The 18733-nt window shown below is 43.9% G+C and overlaps 1 protein-coding gene across 1 annotated transcript; it reads right to left on the minus strand.

Annotated features, from left to right (window-relative positions):
- Positions 1-13766: 13766 nt before the first annotated feature.
- Positions 13767-15661, minus strand: LOC114912218 (nuclear receptor subfamily 0 group B member 1-like). Its single transcript, XM_029258124.1, has 2 exons — positions 14962-15661; positions 13767-14121 (listed from the first exon to the last, which is right to left on the minus strand). Exons 1-2 carry the CDS (start codon positions 15587-15589, stop codon positions 13862-13864), a joined length of 888 nt encoding a protein of 295 aa, XP_029113957.1. The 5' UTR covers positions 15590-15661; the 3' UTR covers positions 13767-13861.
- Positions 15662-18733: the final 3072 nt, after the last annotated feature.

An 18733-nucleotide genomic window follows, 5' to 3' on the forward strand; every position in this document is an offset into this window, starting at 1 on the left:
CCCATCGATTTGTCATGGCTGCCTGGGCCGACCGCAGCGGTCCGCCCGAGTACAGAACGCCGCTGGGTAGCCGCCTTGTCTGGGCTCCTCGGGGGCCGTGGGGAAGGAGGGCTGCCGCTGCGTCTCTCGGATACTGTCTCTTGCTCTCTCTCGGTTTCCTTGAGCCGCGCAATAGACAGCATGTGAAGCTGAATCGCACATCGTCGAAAAAGCCTTTGTGCTGCGTGCGGTATGTAGCGGCGAGAAAGCCTATGGCTGTCAATACAGTACATGTTGTGAGGTCATTTTTGAGGGAAATGTCCCGCAGAGGCAGTAAGCCCCCATGTCCCTCTCTATGTAGATGCACTACGCTGTTGTTTGTGGATGTGATGTAAGCCACTGACGACGGCCGGTTGACTCCTCACACGGCACGTGAAGTCGTAACTCAGCGGGATCAATAAGGCCCCTGGTTCTGCTCTGAGGATCTGGTGAAAAACAGCACAGGTCGAACCCAGGGCAGCGGTCCCCGCTCTTCTAAAGCTGTATGTCTTCTGTGTAGGAGGAATATTAATGGAGTCAAATCCACATTACAAGGATGTGATCCTGCCTGGTTAAAAGCCTGCGTATGGAAAGCAGTAAGACAGGACACTGTGAGACACTGCAGAGCAAGAAAGACAGATTGTCGTGCGATCGCATGGGATGAAAACGTGGACTAATGTGAGAAAATCTGGCACGGTAAAGACAGAATATAGAGGATATTTTGAACTGGAAAGGAGTGAATGTTATGAAATATGATGTAACGGGAAAGGTGAGCCCTCTCCCCACGATCCATTGTTCCGAACGCAAATCGTGCGTTCGGGTTTCCTGTAACTGTTGCTTGCAGCCCTTACCTGCGCCCCGACGCCCAGCACTTGCTCTTGGTGCATGCGGGGTAAGTGGCATTTCAGCGTGTGCCACTCTGCCCAAGGGCAGCACATACAACACGAGGGACGCCACAGCTGCGCCACACAAGCGGCGCTTGAAACCAGCTAGAGGAGGCGTGCGTGTGAGTCGGTGAGAAAAAGAGAAAAGACCGTGTGAGATCATTGTCCTTCAGCCTGTAGGAGCTCTGCTGGGGACTCTAGCGAGGTTTTATTTTTATTTCACTTTGTTCCCCACAGTGTTTCGCTGCTGGACCAGGAATCAGGGGGTGCAGATGTTGTAACAGTTTGTGTTATTCTACCGGCTGTTCCGCGATGCTCCCCGCTGACTGTTTGCGGCGAAGGAGGGTGTGTGGGCCCAAGCTCAGCGCTACGCTGAAGATTCTCTGCTGTCCACAATACCTTCTTGTTCCACCCGAGTAGCCCACACAATGACCGAGCACCTCGACCTATGCAATGTAGGACGATTCGGTGTTCTCTATTCCACAGACTTCACCACAGTCGTGCTTGACGTTGACAAATAAACGAAAACTTAGATGGTAAGCGCAATGTAGAGACACTTTGCTGTACACGGTGACCTGTTTTTTACATTTCATTTTTTTCTTTTTTCACCCATTTAACCACTGCCTGAAATATATTCTGTGGCACGAATGAGAAGATGTGAGTTATGCGAAACAAAGCAGAGCAATATGAAGGAAATCAAAAACATTTATGACATTTTATCTTCATTCTGTCTATGTCACTCCGCGGTTCCCTTTTTATGACCCAAATATATCCTGGAAACTCTAACTGAGTCACATGATTATTACATATTATAGCTTCATGATGGATTTTCTAATCAGAAATTTCTTTACAATTTGACATCTTTTATCATTCACCTGCTTTATCTTTTATCATTCACCTTCTTGACAAGATTTGCACTAATGAACTGTGTTCCAATTATGGCATCCCAGATCTTCCAAGACAAAGGTATTTTTTAATATTACATAAAAGTATGGGATTATTTTCTGTGGAACACTGACATCTATTGGTTTCTTTCGGAAAGCCCAATGGCTGCAGCACTCAAAAAACAAGTAGACGGCAGAAGAATGTGCTGTAAGCCATCATAAGGACACATTATAGAAGTTCTTTCCATGAAGTGTGATTCCTGCAGTCACCGAGGAGATGCGGTTTTCAGATTTGTCTCATTTCAGCCCTTTCAGCTCAATACATCTGATAAAAAATGAAGCACTTGATCCCTACGGTTGGACAAATGCATGAAAGCATCTTAAAGATCCTGGTAGCCCGCGCCTCTGTTTCTACGATATTTCAGCAGTCTGATCGACGCAGCCAAGGGGATTCGGGAGGATTATGAAACCCTGCTTAAGAGGCTACCTCCTTCACAAACAAATTTGTCAGTTTCATAAAGCCTTCCAGGGGTGTTAGCTTGTTTTTGTGTGTAACCCCTCCTTTTTCACTTTGAAGATTGCAAGATACGTGGTCTCCTGCTGTGCTGTGAGGACTGGAGGGACTGGGGGGGGGATGGAATGAACATGGGTGTGTTCATACGGCATAATGTGTTCGTGTACCTGTACACGTTTCCTCAAACTAACTTAGTCAACCAGCAGATGGTCAACCTTGGATCATGGCTATGTCAGACTTAACTGATGGGCAGATCTATTGTTTTTACGAACATACGCTGATGTGCGTTTGTCCAGCATGCTGCTAGTTTCCTTGCTGGTACTTGCATGATCAGTATCATCATCTGGGTTCAGAGTTAGAGGAAGAAAAAACTTCACAGACATCAAGTAGCGTCGTGGTAAAGGCGGTAGCAGCCTAGTAGTAAGAATATCCTGCCGTATATATGGGAAAATCTTTGTAAAGTTGGTGTCTGACATCGTAGGGCACCTTGGACAGGTAAACTAAGATTAATAATAATAAAGGTTAACATGCAACATCTCCAGGCCACGTTGAGCAGAAATCAATAGCTGTGGCAGCGGTCGTAGACCCTGAATCAGGTCACACCGCTTTTAAGGCTGTACAGACGCGCTGCGTGGACATGCAGACGCTTTCCAGAACGTTCTCGTCCTCGTGTGCCCTGACACTGTGCACGGTCACCGCCTCCCTTTTATTCAGCTACCTCACGCCCTCAATTTTTCCTCACGCCAGTGAGAGATACCAGGTTCATTACATCACCAATTAGGCAGCCTTAATTATTTGTGCACCAAAACCTCCCCGTGTATAGAGTTTGATGAATAGGGCCTATTAATATTTTAATATGAGCAATGATTTATATGTAGGCTTGCGGCTCGGTCCTGTGCGTGATGAAAACGCTCTTGCCGTTTGTCGTGCTGCCTGTACGCGCTGGGACTCGAGCGGCTCCATCTTCAGTGAAGCTTCTGCACTTTCCCCGCAACTCGGCTCTTTCATGGACTCGCTGAGCCTCCCTGTTCTACGAGCGTCACCCTTTCCTCTAAGTATTTCAAATCAAACGGGGTGACACTGACAGCCACCGTGTAAGAACTATGATGTGGTTTGCAAATTTTTGGCAGGATGGTGAAGTTTTGTTCGCCTCGTTTGCTCTTCAACTTTCCGGCGTGAATTCTTAGAGCTCATTTCTGCGAGCGTGTAACAAGGCCAATGGCAGTGATGTCACTGTAGTCCTGCCACCATATCACATCTAATATTTCTTGTATTTGCATTTACGTTCATTCATTTAGCAGGTGCTTTTCTCCAAAGCGACGTACATCTCGGAGAAGAAAATACAAAGAATGCATTACATCAACAGAAGGAGAAATTTAGATGCAGACACGTGATTCTAGAGTACGGTATTCTCAATTCTAATAATAGAGTATTTATGCATTTAAGTGAACCTTTTCTCCAAAGAGACGTTCAATGTTTTTTTATTTACTCATTTACACAGCTGGATAATTTTTACTGGAGCCGCTAAGGGTGGGTGTCCCTCCCAGGGTTACTAGAGCGGGAACAGTGATTTGAACGTGGCTCAGTGCGAGGTATGGCTCTAACCACTGCTCCACCTGCTGCCACACACATCTAATCACAACAGAGATAATAATGGCCTAAAAAAAAAACAGTACTGTTATATACTGATAGTAATATTCTAAGAAGGAAAGCTGACACTGAAACAGAGAGATGCACTTATATGCACAGTTTGTAGATATTTTTAGCAACAGTTCAGGTGGGACTGTTTTCACCTACTTATACACCATTTTCCTACATTTTAGTTTGTAGCAAAACTAGGAAAGGGGTTTCATTTCTTATACAGAATGTACCCAGATATCCTCAGCGCTTTCTTACTACTCCACCGGAGGTGGTTGTTCTCACCTCAACACAACGCCGTAGCCCCTGTTTCTCAGCCCCATCTCCACGGGGACAGTTTTCGTTCTCTTCCTCTCCCTCATAACGGCTCGTGCGCCTCGGTCTCATCAGGTGACAGCTGCACGCAGAGACGCTATGGCAGAGGGTGACAGCCGGTCGCAGGCAGGCAAGCATGCACCACAGCTGTGTTTCCCTTTGCAGGCATGGGATTAATTGACTTGTTATCATCTTTAGCAATTAAAGGCATAATTGAATGGAAAGCAGGGCTTGTCGGCAGGGACGTGGCGAACACAAAAAAAAATAAACACATTCATAAAACAAACACGTAAATAAACAAGGCCGGGGACGGCCCGCCCGCTGCCTGTCCGCTATGGGGGGTGGTGGCAGATGGAGAGGTGAAGCTCGCGCCTCTATTTGCATAAATCTTAGCGCATTCCAGCCCATGCTTTTTCCAGGATAGGTTACAGTGAGAGCAAAAATACTGGGAACCAGCTTAGAGGAATTAAGGACATGGAGTGTAAAGCAAATCCTACATGAATAAAGCTGAATTTAGCTTGTCAAAGAAAGGCAGAAATCAGGAGCAGAGTGTACTATTTGCTGTAACTCAAGTGCCATTGAGAGAATTCAAATTTTTTTAAAGAAAAAACTCAACTTTAAGTTTTTTCTCTCTCACTATGCTTGCAAAATGTAACAATGCAGCTGCAGAGAGATAGGCCAGATTTGGTTTGAAAATCAAAACTCCTTGTACAAAAGCCTGTGTGGGTATTCCTTCTTACACTGGAAGATCAATCACCATCTAGTTCCTTTAGCAGGTCTCCAGCTCTCACACACACACACTGCTGAAACTTACCCCTAGTCTGCCTGCAGGTGACCTCTGTCCCACACACGCCAGTCTCATGTACCAAACCATCAGTTGTGTTCACATCAGCTCGACGCTTTATATACACACCGAACTCAAAACGGCAACATCGCCAAAAGGAGTCCTACAAGCAGTATCCATATCCTTCCCACCAGTGATATACAGTATGTACCTAACTACATCCAGGATGGCTATAAAGCTTCCAGTGTGTTGAAATGATAAGCTGAGGTGGCCAGCTTCACTGCATCCCATGGGTGCACCTCCCCATTGGCCTCCCTACCCCTCTATGATGGTAAGCAACCCTTGATACTCACTATTGATGTAAAAAGTATGTCCACCAATTGCATTACATTGCCTGTCTAGCACTGTGAGCTCTTATGACTCCTATAGCATGCTGGGAAACTCCTCCCCAGTTAATTATGGATCATGTGGCCTCATCTCTCTAGCTCCGCGGCAGAGTTGGGCTGAGCAAAGCGGAAGGCTCAGCGATGCAATTTTATGTACCTCCATGCAGTCGCTGACATAACCTGGCTTTTCACAGTCAATTCACAAGCAGCTTTGATGGAGTTGGGTTCTCACCAGTCTGAGAGAGGAACAGAGGCCCTCTCACCTGCCAGGGACCTGGACAGCACAAAGAGGTGCCGATGCGATTTCTTCTACTTCATAGTGGCAAAAGGAAAATAAACACATTCAAGACGGGTCGCAAAAACATCACATAGCAAAATTGAAAGATGTTAATGAAAATACAAAATGCAAAATAAACACACTGCAAACTGCCTACAGTACACCATCCACGTCCTGACCTGTATATTTATTTACTGTCTTGTCCTCTATTCTGTGTTGCACCATGGTCTCCGGAGAAACGACTTTTCGTTCCACTGTATACAAGCTATATAGAGGAATGACAACAGAAACAACTTGAACTTGAACTTGCAAATTATAAATTCTAAATGTATAGATTTTAATGAAAGGTCTGTAGAAAACCAGGATCAGCCCATAATGTTGCCCAGTTCGATTCTGGGTTGGGTAACCTGAACTGCTCCATGCAACTCTGCTGTTGCTGTTGAAGAGAAATGTAGGAAATCACCTTCACTTGACTTTATTTGATAAAGCTGCACAGCAGGGAGAAGCGCGGCCCTGTTGGAAAGAAGAGGCCGATAAGGTCAGCATCAATGATGGAAGAGGGTCAGAGGGACGCAGACAAGAACTGCCTCTCAAATGCTCAGGATGAGAGGAGAGGGTGATCATCAAAAGGAATTGTCCCTATGTTGAGTCCACATTAATTCAATCCATCCAAAGTTAATGCTCGGTTTCTTTTGAAATCTTCCTGAATTCCGTTCAAAGTCATACAAATATTAAGTTTTAATGGGCACAGCTAAAACATATACTAACAAATACATATGTATACATGATTTTTCAGTTATTGTTCTGATGGAAGACATTCAGCTTTGTTTTGCGGTCTCTTTGTATGTTTTGGTTCCCATACTACGTTTTAACAGGAAAACACACAAGCTGAAATGTGTCCTCAAACGTGAAGGGGTGGCGGTTACAGTTAAGTGATTTCAACATTTTTGAAAACTTTGTTTTGAAACTAAGAGTATAGATGATTCATACACGTGATGATTCTGAAAGATACACGCCTTACTCTGACATGGGGCTCCTAAGAAGAAAATGGTATGGACAATCGTACCCTTACAGCTAGCCATGAAAGGTGTAACATTCCAGCACATTTACAGAGACTAGTAGCTCAGTAAATATAACACAGCTGATGTCACAACACTACCAGTCTTCTAAAATCAGAGTAAAACATCACTGTGCCCAACTGTCCTTTCAGTGAACTTAGCATTTAAATGTATTTATAATGCAGAAAGTGTGCTCTGAAAAGAAGTCTGTGTTCTTCTCTGCATGCAGTAAGGGTTTACTGGCTGAACACTGCTAAAAGATCCTTGAGCAACCAGGGATAGAGTATGGGTAGATGGAGGTTTCTCCAGTGCAGCTGATGGAAGGTTAATCAAGTGAGACATCCCTCTGATTCAGCAACCTTCCCAAACAGGTCCCTCTTTGGCGGGAACTAAAAACATGCAGTAATGAGAAACTTTTTCATCTAGTTCCATCAAGCCATCTCCTGCCATGAGCATGTTGCTTCAGCTGTTCTCCTCCAGCCATTTAGGAGAACAAATCTTCAACTGTTATATTCAGTAGCAGAGTAGTACCGTACAATAAAGCAACGATGCACAAGAGGCCGTGCTACGTTGTGAACGTAGTCCCAACTAGTTGTGAAGCCCATCATGACGCGAGTGCTGGCACCACCAACCCAGCCTGCAGCATCTTAGCACTTTTATAAAACACACTCTTTTGTTAAACACCGTAAATGTCAAAACAGCTTTCAAATTTTGGGGGGAAAAAATTGTTTTATTCACTTTAAATGGCAATATCCTTGGACCCGAACAAGCGCTATTTAACTTCCATGTTATAATTTTACGTTCCATTACATTTCCAACATGTTTTTGGGTTGAGGGTTGCAGTGGAGCGCAAGAGTACATTAATAGGCTGGTATTCCTATCTTAATTTGGTTCTGTCTTTTCCCTATGGTTCAGTAACTGACAAGGTTTTCAAATATTATGATATACAAATGGAAAAAAGCATCCTGGCTGAATAACATTAGTCAAAATAGGTTTGGGTCTACTGGACTTAAAGAGCTTTATTTAGAAACACAAGAGTAAATAAAATAGCCCATTACACTGCAACATGTACCAGTGTGTACTCATAAATATACCAGAAACTGTTTGTACAGACTAGTGACCTAATCATTAAAGAAAGCTGAGCTACCCTATAGGGCAATAATATTAGCCTGATGTTATTTAAATTCATTAATAAATTTAGTTGCCCTGGACAACTGCTATCAACCTTGTTGGAGAACAATTCTATGATGAAGTAAGAAAGAAACATGAAAATGAACACATACTATTTCAGATTTTCAGTTTGTAGAGGTAGTTTATGTCAGAATACATTTTATTGTGTTAGTATTTGAATAGAGACAGTACGGATATTATCAATAAAGTAAGGATCATTCAGTAGACAAGTGGAACTGCCGAACTGAGCAATCAGACAGAAGTTATCCTACAATCCCACACAGCCCCAGAACAGTTTAATAATTCTACATGTGGGTTAACGATAGGGTCAGAATACAGTACAGATGGAGTCCTGGTCATCATTCTAGGTTATGCATGAGTTACATTTTCATTCCCTGCATCCCATGTTGATAAAGTCATTCTATGAGCATAAAAATGTGGAGCCCATGCAGCAACTTCGTTCAAAAGTTGGTTTGAATTGGTTTGATTAACGACGCTGTGTCAAACGATGGCCTTCAGCTATAACTATATTTACAGCATAATCCAGCCATTGTGGCTTCATTCTCCGGGCAGTCTTTGATAAGTTCTTTTCGTGTTTTCGCTAAATTTTCACAAATTTACTTGTGTTATTGCGTTTTCCGTCAGTTTTGTTTCGGTACGTATGCAGCATTTGGGTTTGTTTCAAGCTTATTTTTCTTACCTCGTGATTCACGGCTGAGGATTCGCTCCTCTCACTGAACCTGCTTTGCACTGGGCACAATAATTAGTGAATGTGACCACAAACACCTGCCTACTGTCTCCAGCAATGCTCTAAATGTCCAGTGTGACCTCATACTCCCCACCTGGCTGAGTCTGAACAGTGTTGCCAAATCTCAGTAACCCACCCTTACCATTTTGTTGGCCCCAAAACAACCACCCCACCATTAGCCCCTTGCCCTCGGCATGGCTGGACACCATTTGTATGTTGCATTGGTGACTTTTTCCTCTCCTCTTGAAACAGTTTAAGTCAGATATCCTTTGGTGCCACTGTAGTTGTAATAGAAGTCTGCTGGAGTGGTGAGCTGACAGTGCAATAACCCTGTCATCATCTTCTGGCCTGCATCATATTTCACAAAGTTCTCTTTAGATAATATCAGGAGGATATTTGTCTCTTTTCTTCTTTTTGCTCGTAACCTATCATTCTGTTTTTTTTTTTTTTTTTTGTTGTTTTTAAATAATGCCAGAGGTAAAGTATAAATTATTTTCACCTTTCATCCACTCACTTGTGCCTTGACTGTAAATATGCTTTATGCCAGTCCTTGCTATGGCAAGGACTCTACCGTTGTTTCTGTTTAAGATGGGCTTGTCATTTGTCACATTTAATGTGTTCTTACTCTTTGCTTCTGGGTGACAATAAAATGCCTTTTCTGAAATGTTTTGAAGTCAGACTCTTTAGAAAAGCCAATGGTCAAATTGTCATGTTACTCACTTTTGGAAGCTTGAAGGAAAGGCTAACACAATGAAGACATGTACACACACACACACACACACACACACACACACACAATGTCTACAACCACTTCTCTCGCAGCGAACCGGAGCCTAACCTGGCAGCACAGGGCACAAGGCTGGGGGGGTAGGGGACGACGACACCCAGGACAGGATGCCAGTCCCCCACAAGGCACCCCAAGCAGGATTCGAACCCCGCCGCGACACCCTGCCCCCCTGAAGGCATGTATCACTCCTATAACAATGTGGTAAAACAAGGTCCATTGACTTAGCACAGAGAGGCATCTTTATCCACTCAAAGTGGCTTTAAAAGAGCAATCAACAGCGCAAGTTACACCCAAAATGAATACAAATAAGGGGGTCTATTTATAAAATGGTTTGCACTGAATTTCCAACTTCAGTGGGAATTTTCATGTTCTCACACTTTCACACGATCATGTGGCTGCTATTTGAACTGTTATTATCAGAATAGGTGCAAAGCTGAGTTCTGAAATGTCATAAGAACAGAGGAATAAATTAGTTAACTGATTTAAATATGTCAGACTTTGTGCTCCCTATCTGAAACAGACATCCTTCTTCAGAGACCTATTAGCCCAACAATGTGAGTGAAGGATTGAACCCTGGACCTCCTGATAGCAAGGCAACAGAGCTCACCTCTGCTTGACCTGCTGCCAAATGTCAAATGATGTTAGCCCACCAGAGCTGCGCCGAACTCAAGGTAAAGCAATAAACGGGAGCGACTGAGGAAAAGGTAAAGATGAATCAATTTTGTGTGCTGTCATAAGGTAACAATATTGCAGTCACAATTATATGATTGCAAAAATGCCAAAAGCAAACACACACACATACCATATACACAGATTGTGCTGTGAGCTGGTATTTACTCACATGTTTATGTTTTATTAACAGTTTACGTAACATCCGACAACCCACACCTGGGGCATCACTTAGCATAGTGGTTAAGGACCCCTCTCCCTGCTACTGCTGTAGCAACCTAGATAGAATAGAATAGAATAGAACACAGATGTACAACTGTGTCAAATATAAATAAATACAAATATAAATACTGCCAGCTATACAACAAATAATAATAATGAAATGTTTTACAAATATGTGTGAAAAATAATAACTCACTCACTTTTCTTAAGTGCTTGTCAGATTCAGGTTCACAACAGTCTAGAGTCCACCCCAGAGGTACGGGATGCTAGACAAAGTACGGTACACCCTGGACAGGACCATAGTCCATCACAGGGTAGCCACTCATGCTACACGCAGTTTAGCGTCGCCAGCCCCCGGGAAACACATCTTTGGAGGGAAACCCACACACCAACAGCCCAGGTGCTGTGCACTGTCAGTACTACCCACTTTGCCATCCTAAACTGAGACAAAACTAAAATAATACACAAATCTCCCGGAGATAGTTCACACTAAGGAGCTCAGACGTTTTAATTACATACATATTTCAAATAAAAATCTAGTCTAAAAGGGTTGATATTTTCTTGATAATAATATATATGTTTTTTGGAATCATGCATAGATACATTTGCTAGAAGTTAAATGGAAATTTCTGTTGCTTTGACACCCTACACAAATGCCAAAAGCAGTCTCATTTCGATGCAAGGCAAGCAAAGGTTGAACAATGAGGCCTTCCTCCCTGGCTCTCTCACCTTTGAGAGCAGACTGCCGTAGAGTCCTGCAGGCTACTACTGTAAGATCGAAACACCCCAATGTCCATGTGTCCCTGAAGGCCATGAGGTTCTGTTACACTGTTAATAGAGCCTGGGTGTCCCATTCCCTCTCTTACCCCATCTCTTCTCAGCTGCCTTGGTGTCATGTGTGTGTGTGTGTGTGTGTGTGTGTGTGTGTGTGTGTGTGTGTGTGTGTGTGTGTGTGTGTGTGTGTGTGTGTGTTCTCGTGTCCATATTAAACAGACTAAAGTAGGCTGGCAAAACAGAGCCCTAAACAAGTTTTGAAATAAGAAGCAGCAATTCATCCACTTGTTGAGTTTGGCTTATTGCAGAAAAGGAGCACGGTGTACGTTATTAGTTTAATACTTCACTGAATACATGTATGTGATGCAGCTAGAATGAGAAAAAGGCACGTTTAAACATATTTTGGAGCGTGACATTAGGTAGGATATAATTAAAAATTGTAATTAGGCATGTTTTCGTAGTTAGGTTTGCAGGCTATGTTACTCTAATGAACGATGCAGGGCACGCATTATTCACAGGGTCTTGTTTTCTGAAATCCCAAGTGAGAATTTACAAGAGGTCACTTTTGTTAAACGACTTCTTTATCCAACGATGAAGAGGACTTAATTATACAGATTTAAGAATTTATATGCAACCTTAATCAATTGTTCGTTATGATGATAAAGGCTGCCTCCCAAAAGCACTGGACTGGCAACTTTAGTGCTTACATTGTTTGCCTGCAGGCACTTTTGAATAAATGACTTACAACTGCAAACGGTACATTATTCATGAATTCACCTTTAAAACATATTTCTTTTATCAGGCACTTGAGTAGCACTACTGGGACACAAACACACACTATTCTTAGGATGATGATCAACAAATTAGTATTATTTATTTATTTTTCGGTCCAATCGAATAAACCTCTTGTTTGAAAGGTTTTAAATTCTGCCAGTGAAGGGTTTTTCAGGAAAATACTAAGACCCAAAATATTTTTTTGATAGAGCCTTTCACCTAAGTTTTTCTTTTTTCACTTAATCAAATACAATAATCATGGTACTTGGTGGTTTTTAAGTCATTCCTGTAGTCCTGTGCTAACATATACTGTATATTTAGTGTAAACTTCTATCTCCTTGGGGGTGTGGTGGCATGGCGGTGCAGCGGGTTTATTCTTGGCCTGCTCTCTGCTGGGCCTGGGGTTCAAGCCCTGCTTTGGGTGCCCTGTGGCAGACTGGCGTCCCATCCGTGGTGTGTCCCTTTTGCCTTGTGTTGCCGGGTTAGGCTTGGGATGTGTGTGTGTTTTATCTCCTTTGAAGTATTGTAAATACATTGTTAAACCTACATTTTTTATATCATTCATTTTATTCTACCATTGACTTTAAATGTGTAATTATGTTTTAAATTCAAAAGAAAGGAAGGTTTTTATTGTGATGAGTGCTAGGGAAGTGTAGTGGGTAATAAAGGCTCATGCATGGATAATGACAACACTCCAGATTGTCATAATGAACAATGGGATATAAAATGTCATTTAAGGTGTGGGCACATATTTAAGTCTGGACTGTTGAATCGATAGTGGATGTATGTGTTTGGTGCACAGTGTTGAGCACTGTAGTCCACAGAGATATACTTTTAACTCTTGTGTGCATAGCATCAGATGCAGTGTAATGTTTTAAGTAGGTAAAATGACTTTGCAGCATAATTTTTCCTCCAGGTGATAGGATGTAATGCTGACAGCATCAAGGTGAGAATGAACCCCCAGCACCACCAGCAAGGAGTGAGTGTGTGGCTCTCCCAAACCTAGGTCCTCTGAAGGAAGTCAGGAGACAGGACCTCGGTAGTGCAGCTATGAGGTCAAAATTCACATCTGCACATTATAATCCATATGGTCCCACAGATGTGAACACATATTCGGGGAGCTGGAATACATTCAGTGAGCTCTGTGTCATTTTTCTGCATCGACTGCTCAGCTGGATGGAAATGTTTAAACAGCTTTGATCCACTGTGCGAACAAACGGAAGCCCCCCCTCGAGCAGCTCTAAATCCAAGTTCCAGGAGCACTGCTGTCGCGGAGGTGAGTAGCAAACCTAGTCGATGGACCCGCAGCAGCTCTGCCGTTTCTCGGTCATTTCGCGCTGCTCAGTACGTGTTTGGGTGAACACTGCCCTCTTCAGGTGGAAACACGAACAGTCATCATTTCCACTCAACTGTCATCACTGGCCGGCGGTGGAAAAAAAAATGCAGTAAATGCATTTCCTTCACTATGAATGTATTCTAAAATTAAACCGTGAACATTAACCATGACTTAAAACAAACACATTAATTCTGCTGAAAGCCCACCGAGACCTATCATCAACCAGTATCAGCAAGCAAAACCTTCACGTGTCGGTCGCCTTTTCCTGTGAGATTGGCACAAATTGAGTGTTTTAGCTACAATGAATGTTATACAGAAAATGTGCTTAGAGCAGTGTTTATTCGCTGTAACTCGATGCATTTACTCAGTGAGTGTTAAATAAAACCCTTCTTAAGCCAACCTGGATCAGGGAATCCTCCCAGTTAGACCAGTCTTAAGAGTATTAATTTTGGCTCCAGCCTGGTCCAGGGATGAATATACTGCATTATTGGCGTAGAGAGGAGTAAATGAAAGGTACAAAAAACACAGTCGGTGTAAAAAAATTTTAATAATAACAATAAGAACGAGAATAAGAATAATATAGGAGTAACGCAGTCCCTTCGCTGTCTGCGGTGCCCCTGGCTTCAGCCGTCCCGCTTCTCCTTCCCGTGCTGCAGCATCTGCACCAGGAGCTGCTCCATGTCCACGGCTCCGATGACGGGTCTGAAGAAAAGTTCTGCCACCGCGCTCGCGCTCACCGACCTCAATGCGCACAGCGCGGCCAGGAGCTTGGCGAAGCGCGCGCCCTCCTCGCGCCGGACCATCCGCATGTGCTCGGCGAGCGCGCGATGCGCCTCGCGCTGCAGGCCCTCGATGTGGCGCTGGTACTGCAGACCCTCGAGATCTGCAGGAAGAAGAGAGTGGGGCTGCTTGAGTTCCACGTGTTGGGTACTGGGTGGGTACTGGGTACCACTTCGTAGCGCGAACGAGTGCAGGGAAGGATGAAAGCAGCGTCACCGGCTTCTGGACACCTTCCCCACTCTCCTGTTATGGTAATTTTGTATTTATACAGCCGTGGCATAGACCTTCGATTGTCCCCAAATTACTAGACATTCACAGAGCTTAAGTAGCCTTGATCAAGGTACTTACCCTGAATCCATACAGTAAAAGCATCATTTTGCAGACACTGATAAGTCTATTTCATCGATTTACCATTTTAAGTCACCTCGGACAAAGCTGTCAGCTATATAACGGTTGTAATAATAATAATAATAATAATAAATAAGGTTGTTATATGATAGCTATAATAATAATAATAATAATAATAATAAATTACAACCTTTATATAGCTGACAGTTATTATTATTGTGACTGCTAAAACATTAAAATCCGACTCAGCATATTATAGCGGTTATGATCCTGTTTGAAACAGTTCGAAATTAAGTTAGGATCAAGATGAAATCAAAGAGTTTTTCAGTGCTGAGGACATGGAAAAAATTCACTAACCATTTTACACAATTTGGGAGTTATTCAGCTCTAGTCCATCTCAGTATGAAACACTCCTGTTCCCCTCGCTAAACCCCAACAGACGACAGGCGGCGTAGTGGTTAGTTGCGGCTTTGAAATCTGAAGGTCCCCTGGGTGCGAACCAGACCTTCCGCTCTGCGCACGTACTCGGGAGAAAAAAAAAAAGAAACACAGCAGCGCTGTAACAGTCACGGTGAGGGCGAACAGGTGAGCGCACCTGGATTGAAAAGCACGGCTCCCTTCAGGTACGCGTACTCCTTCGTGCTGATGTCGAGCCCCCAGCACGTGCTCAGGAAGCCTTTGATGGCGCGGATGTCGGTCACCGGGACCCCGGACCGCTCTCCGCGCCGCCAGCCGAGAGCTTTCCCCGCCGGCGTCCCGACCAGGATCCGCTGCAGCAGGCTGCGCTCGGCCGGCGTCTCCGTCGTGTCGAAGTCGAGCCCGTCCTGCGCCATGCCGAGCACGAGCAGCTGCGCCCAGCCGCCCCGCACGAGCAGCAGCTGGTCGCCGGGGGGCAGCTCGCGAAAGCAGGGCACGTTCTTCACGAACCGGAGGGTCTTGAGCAGGACGGCCGAAGCGGCGGTGGACGTCACCTGCGGGCACCGCAGCGCCGCTCTCGCCTCGGAGACACACGAGCACACCGCGGGGGGACGCAGCCGGACGGCGGCGATCGGACTGCGGCGGGGCTCGTTCCTCAGGATGCCGTACAAGATGCTGCCGTGCCTCTCACTGCCGTCGAATCGCGCCATGCCGCGTGACACGTCAGGTGCGCCTCGCAGAGACACCGCGAGTCCCGCGCCGGCCGGAAGCCCGGAAAGGAGACGGTTTATATTTCCATCCATCATGTCATGATCCTTGGCTCTGGAGAAGTTGTGGAGACGCGTTCGTGCTGTCAGACACCTCCCACAACTGCCATCCGAGAGGAAGCCTAGAGGGAGCCAGCGGCACGGAAATGAAGGGAGACCACCCGAGACCCGCGGCTCCGACCGCCCACCCACCGCGGGCTGCGCTGTGCACCACTATACGAGACAGGCTCCCCGTTTTACGTCGGTTCGCACATACGTCACTCCTTACCTGTGAGCCGCTCTCGCTATTAGACACTTTTAAGCTCGTTGATAGATCGTCACAGAGATGTTTTATAATTTTAACACGAAATCAATGACAGTTAAAAACAAAAAAGTGCGATTTTATTTTATTTTTACTTTAAATATGTGCATCATACACACACATATACATATTAATATACCTATTTTTACCTATATACCTGTTTTTCAGGACATAAGTGAATTCGTGCAGGCAGGAGAGGGTAACACCATGCAAGAGTGGACATGATGGGGTAATGCACGGGACTGGGAGCTGCTGGCTGATGTGGGCAAACAGTTCCAGGTACCGCAGGTCATTGCGGTTACTTCATTGCATCCAGATATGGTGTTATATTCAGAATGTGAGGGGATCGTGTACTTTTTGCAGAGTTAACAGCGCCGTTCGAGGATGCTATTGTTGAGGCATACCAGCGACAGTTGTTGAAGTATGCGGATCTAGTGGTAGAGGCAAGAGACCGGTGGGGGTAGGTGTTAGGGGGTTTGTGGCTAAATCAGCTACATCATTGTTGGGGGTATTTGATGTTAGAGACCACTCATTAAGGCTGGCAGTGAAGGAGCTGTCTGAGACTGCTGAGAAGGCAAGTCAATGGCTATGGATGAGGAGAGAGCAGGGTAGTTGGAGTTACAGGTAGGAAGGAGGTGTAGTGGTGGAAAATGAATGTCAGCTGGCTATGGGAGGCACTTGCTGGTAATCAAGGAGGTGTGGCCTTGTTAATTAGCATACTTTAAGTTTGTGGAGTGGTGCACTTGCACTTTTTTCCTGGCAGGTAGTTAATGATGGTTTGTGTTTGTAGGGCTGTATGGAACTGTGGTTTAATTGGGGGTAGTTGAGTGTGTTTCGTTGTGCTGAAGGGCCTCTAATGTGTGTGGAGGGGGGTGGGTCTGAGTAATCGGACTGCACTGCTGAGCTTTCTGGAGGTGTAATGAGCCTAATTCGATGGAATGCTGATAAAGGGAGGTGTCCACTTGATGATCTCAGTGATAGAACTGCAACATGGTTGTGTTAGTTAGGGAGGGGGAACTAAGCTTTTTGAGCTCCATATATGGAGATGTGTGGTGGTGGTGATCTGTGGCTTCATGGTGAGGTTGGTTGGATGGAGTCCTTGTGTAATGTTGTAACATGTGTGGGGTATGATGCCTTGTATATCTTGAATGTATATGCTTTCACAGTAAACTCCTCTGCAATTGAGAAGATGTTGGTCTTGCTCCATGTACTGTCTGTGTGAATGGGTAGGTAATTTTACTTGCTGTACCATTGTAATTCTCCTTTGATAAATATCAATTACAAATACTGGTCTTTTGCTACAAAGATGCAATTCTCAGTTTGTATAAGTGCTTTTAATATCAGTATACACTGAACTTGTATTAGAATGTGCAGTGCTTTTTGAGTATTGTCATTTAAATGTATTTAACGTGCACTTCTCAAGAAGAACTTACATTTTAAGCTACCTACAACAATTTTACCTCTTTATGCCAGTATGTAATTTCATAGCAGTAGTCTTTACCTTGTTCGAAGGTACTACAACTGGAAGTAGGACTTGAAGTGGTGACCTCTGGGTCCAAAGGGAGCAGCTTTAATCAGTAACTACCAGCTGCCCCTTTTTTCTTCTCCTCCAAGCCTAAGAAATGGTCTGCTCTAAGGCTTAAGTTATGTATTTTATTATCCTTAGCTATTATGAGTGCTCAGTGTATGTTGTGTGGTCTTTAGAATAGTGCTTTACCAGTTTTTATAAGGCCACACATTTTTTAAATGGCCATTTAGACATTTACCTTCCTCTTTTAGATGGCTGTATCAGTGGTGCCTGACACTAAATCACAGCATTTTATGGAATCAAAACTTATTGTAGTTTCAATTTATATTTCCTACAAAAAGGAAGAAAAGTGATACTTCAAAGCCAGCTGTTAACATTAATGTGAGTTTTAGTGATTTTAATGGTTGATGACTTGTGAAAGCATGATTCCTTAACTGCATTGTATTTGTCATGAACCACAACCCCCCCCCCTCCAGTGGGGGGGGAGGTGCAAAGTCAACATGGACAAGTATGCTGCTTGATGTGCCTGACAACAATTGTACTAGTGACAGCTGCACAAATACCTATTGAAACAGCTGTGGCCACTTCTAAAATGGGTGAACAAACTGACATTGAGACAATTTTCTTGGGTCAGTTGTCAATGTCACTGGGCTACCCTTAAATGCAAAGATGCTACACAAATTATGTGAATGACTTTACAAAAGGTTTTCAAATGGGTTTGACCTTGTTTTGAAAGAGTGCAACAAATTGACACTGCCTGACAAGTCCCCTTCCAATCTGGAAAGCTTTATTTATGCCTTTCCAAGATATTTTAATGTCTGATGGGGAGACATTGAAACTCATCTTCTCTCGAGCATTTCAAGCTGCTAGCTTGTTTATTCATGAGAAATTCTGGTCAAAAGCTGTCTACTAAAAGGCAGCAGTTTGGCATAGAATGCCAACTCACTTTAGGAATTTTATATCGCTGTTAGGAATATTATCTTGCCCCAAATTTTTAATGGATTTTTAAAAAGTACACATTTCTGAACCTTTATGATCATGTGCCCATTGCTCTTGTTGGTGTATATGTGTGTACACCTGATGAAACTATTACCCTTTCCCAGTAGGTAAGATGTTTTGAAAACAAGTGCTTTGGAAAAGCCCTAGCATTGAATTATAGCAAGAATATGCTTTTAAGAGATTACAGTATTCAGTGAGAACTAACTTGTGGCATAATATTCTGAACCAATTTACCCAAAGACTAGGAACATGAGTGAGCTATACTTTGAAAAGTGCTGATTAGTGAGCCTAGATAACTTGAGGACTTCTTGATGTGACAAGCTGATGTTTCTAAATGCTTGTTCAAGGTTTTTTT

This window comes from Scleropages formosus, chromosome 14 (genome assembly GCF_900964775.1).
Source record: "Scleropages formosus chromosome 14, fSclFor1.1, whole genome shotgun sequence".
Classification (NCBI taxonomy): Eukaryota; Metazoa; Chordata; class Actinopteri; order Osteoglossiformes; family Osteoglossidae; genus Scleropages; species Scleropages formosus.